Raw genomic sequence first — 3,530 nt, 5'->3', positions numbered from 1 at the left:
GGCCAATTGGACTTTTAAATTCATTTGTTAATTGCCATTGTGTCAAGTGATTTGTTAGGATTAAATTAGGCTTGTTGGTTTCTTTTGTTTTCAATTAAATTGCTTAGTAGGTTGAGTTGTTTTTATGTGTTTAAGTTAGTTTTGCATTTAATTATTTTTAACTGTGTTTGCTAATTAATTGGTACCATTGTTTGATGTTTAGATGTTGTCTAATTTGTTTAGTCGACTCAATTTAATTTCCATGGTAGCTTAATTTAGTTTGGTTGGTCATTGATGATATTGCACTGTTTCCTTGAGATTCTTGAATTGTGATTGTCTGTGCACTCTGACTGGGTTAATGTGAATTATATTTTTGCACTTGCAATTGGGTATACGCTTAGTTACCCAGTTGGTGTTATATCTTCGCTTAGTTGATGTAACTGAATGGTGTAATTTAGATTTGATATTAACACTGCGTTCGCTTAGTTCGCTTTTATGAAAACAGGGTTAACCTACGCTTAGTTGGTTAACTTTGTTGGATTAGAGGTTTGAGTCACAACTTTATTTTGTTGATCTATGATTGGAAATATTGTAATTAAGTTAATGACCAACCGTTTTTATTCTGTATGTGATTTCGTTTTGCAATTCTATTTTTACATTTCTATTTGCATCCTTCCTAATTCGTCCACATTCACAAACTTTTCATAACCCCCCCCACTTTGTGTTTGACCTGAGACTCGAACCATAGTTTGGTCCTTGAGAGACGACCTAAGAGTCATTCCTAGCTATAGTGCATTTCTAATATGCAATTAAATTTGTATGGGCCGCGACAGCCCATCAGTGATGATGGAGATAGTGGTACTGGTGGGGGCGACTGTGGTGGTGGTGGTGAGGGTAGTGGTGGCAGTGGCGGCGGTGGCGGCGGTGTTGATGGTGGTTGTGGAAGCTCGGGTGGTGTTGGCGGTGGTGGTGGTTGCGTAGGTGGCAGTGGTGGTGGTGGTGGTGGCGGTGGGTGGTAGTTGTGGTAGTGACAACGATGGGGTTAGTGGTGGGGGTTGTGGTGGTGGTGGTGGCGGCGACGACGGTGGTAGTGGTGGTTGTCGTGGTAGTGCTGGTGGTGACGATGGCGGCGAAGGTGGTGGTGGTGGTTGTGGGGTTGGTGGTGGTGGTGTTGGTGGTTGTGGTGGTGGTGGTGGTGGTGGAGGTGGTGTTAGTGGTGGGGGTGGTGTTGTGGATTGTGGTGGTGGCAGCGGCGGTTGTGGTGGTGATGGTGGTGGTTGTTGTGGTGGTGGTGGTAAGGGTGGTGGTGGCGTCGTTGGCGGCGACAATGCTGGTGGTGGTGGTTGTGGAGGTTGTGGTTGTGGAGGTTGTGGTGTTGCTCGTAGCGGGTGTTGTGGCGGCAGCGGTGGTGGTATTGCTGGTGGTGGTGGTGGCAGCAGCGATTGCGGCGGCGGCGGCGGCGGTGGTTGTTGATGTTATGGTTATGGTTATTGTGTTGGGGGTGGCAGTGGTGGTGGCGGCCACGGTGGCAGCGACGGTGGTGGCGGTGGTGGTTGTGGTGGCGATAGAGTTGGTCGTTGTAGGAGTGGTGATGGTTGTTGTCGGGGTGGTGGTGGTGGTGACGGTAGTGGTGGTGGTGGTTATGGTAGGGGTGGTGGTGGTTGTTGCGGTGGTGGTGCTAATGGTGACGATGGGGGTGGGGTCGGTGGTGGTGGTGAGGATGGTAGCGGTGGTGGGTGTGGTGGTGGCGGTGGTTATGGCTATGGTGGCGGCGGTGGCGATGGTGGTGGTTCTGCTGGTGGGGGAGGTGGTGATGGTGGTGGTGGTTGTGGTAGAGGATGCGGTGGCGATAGTGGCAGCGGCGGTGGTGGTTGTTGTAGGTGCAGTGGCGGTGGAGGCGATAATGGTGGTGGTGGTGGTTTCGGCGGCGGTGGCGGTGGGGGGGGTGGTGGTGGTTATGGTGGCGGCGAGAGTGGTGGTGGTTCTGGTTGTTGTGGTGTTGGCGACGACGGTGATAGTGGTGGTTGTAGTGGTGGTTGTACTGGTGGTGGATGCAGTGATGGTGGTGGTAGTAGTGGTGGCGGTGGTGGCAGCAACGGTGGTTTTGGTGGTAGTGGTTGTCGTGGTGGTGGTCGCGACGATGGTAGTGGTTGTGGTGGTTGTGGTGGTAATGGTGGTGGTAGTGGTGTGGGCGGCAGTGGTGGTGGTGGTGAGGGTAGTGGTGGTGGTGGTGGCGGCGGCGGTTGTGGTGGTAGTGGTCGCGGTGGCGCTTGCGGCGGTGGCGACGGAGGTTGTGGTTGTGGCGGTGGCGGTGGTGTTGATGGTGGTTGTGGTTGTGGTGGCGGTGGTGGTTGCGGCGGCGGCGACGGCGGTGGTGGTGGTTTTGGTAGTGGTGGTGGTGGTGGTGGTGGTGGGGGCGATGGCGGCAAAGGTGGTGGTGGCAGGGGTGCTGTTGTGAATGGTGGTGGTGGCGAGGGTGGTATTGTAGATGGTGGTGGTGGCAGCGGCGATTGTGGTGGTGATGGTGGTGGTTGTTGTGGTGGTGGTCGTAAGCGATGTGCTGGCGACGTTGGCGGTGACGGTGCTTGTGGTGGTGGTTGTGGAGGTTGTGGTGGTGCTGGTAGCAGTGGTGGTGGCTGCAGGGGTGGTGGTGTTTGTGGTGGCGGCGATGGTTGCGACGGCGACAGAGGTTGTGGTGGTGTCGGTGGTGGATGTGGTGCTTGTGGCGGCGGCGGCGATGGTGGTGGTTGTGGTGGTGGTGGTGGTGGTGGAGGCGGGGGTGGACTTGGGGTGATAGTGGCGGCGGCGGTGGTGGTGATTTTAGAGGGTGGTTGTTGTTGTGGTGGTGGTGGTATTGGTCTTGGCGGTGACGGTGGTGGTGTTTATGGTGGTTGTAGTGGTGGCGGTGGTGGTGGGGGCGGCGGCAGCGGTGCTGGCGGTGATGGTATTGGTGGTGGTGGTTGTGGTTGTGATGGTGGTGGTTGTTGTGGAGGTGGTGGTAGTGGACGTGGCGGCGACGATAGTGGTGGTTGTAATGGTGGTGGCGGTGGTTGGGGCGGCGGTGGCGGCGGTGGTGGTTATGGCAGTGATGGTGGTGGCGACAGCGGTTGCGCAGTGGTGGTAGTGGCGGTAGCGGCGACAGTGATTATGGTGGTTGTGGTGGTGGTGGCAATGGCGACGGTGGCGGCGACGAGGGTGGTGGTGGATGTCACAACGTTGGTGGCAGCGACGGTGGTGGTGGTGGTGATTGGTGTAATGGTGGTGATGGTTGTGGTGTTGGGGGTGGTTGCGATGGCGGTGTCGGCGACAATGGTGGTGGTGGTGGTGGCCGCAACAACGGTGGTGGATGTGGTGGTAGTGGTGGTTGTGGTGGTGGTGGTTGTAGTGCTGCTGCTGGTGGTGGAGGTGGTGATGGTGGTGGTGGTGGTGGCGGAGGTGTTGGTGGCGGCGGTGGTGGCGGTGTTGGTGGTTGTTGTGGAGGTGGTGTAGGTGGTGGTGGTTGAGGCGGCAGTGGCGGTGGTGGTGCTGGTTTTGGTATTGGTGGTGGTGTT

At 55.8% G+C, this 3,530-nt stretch overlaps 1 protein-coding gene across 1 annotated transcript in view; it reads left to right on the top strand.

Annotated features, from left to right (window-relative positions):
• The window catches only part of LOC106778225 (loricrin-like), a 7,408-nt gene extending 3,940 nt beyond the window's left edge, over nucleotides 1-3,468 (top strand). The window contains exons 3-6 of the mRNA XM_014666171.1: nucleotides 813-960; nucleotides 1,230-1,548; nucleotides 1,629-2,146; nucleotides 2,411-3,468. Of these exons, the coding sequence (XP_014521657.1) occupies nucleotides 813-960; nucleotides 1,230-1,548; nucleotides 1,629-2,146; nucleotides 2,411-3,468 (2,043 nt within the window). The remainder of the gene's footprint in view (nucleotides 1-812; nucleotides 961-1,229; nucleotides 1,549-1,628; nucleotides 2,147-2,410) is intronic.
• Nucleotides 3,469-3,530: the final 62 nt, after the last annotated feature.

This window comes from Vigna radiata, unplaced genomic scaffold (genome assembly GCF_000741045.1).
Source record: "Vigna radiata var. radiata cultivar VC1973A unplaced genomic scaffold, Vradiata_ver6 scaffold_247, whole genome shotgun sequence".
NCBI lineage: Eukaryota > Viridiplantae > Streptophyta > Magnoliopsida > Fabales > Fabaceae > Vigna > Vigna radiata.
The sequence above is the reverse complement of the archived record's forward strand: the minus strand, read 5'-3'. Positions and strand labels throughout refer to the sequence as shown.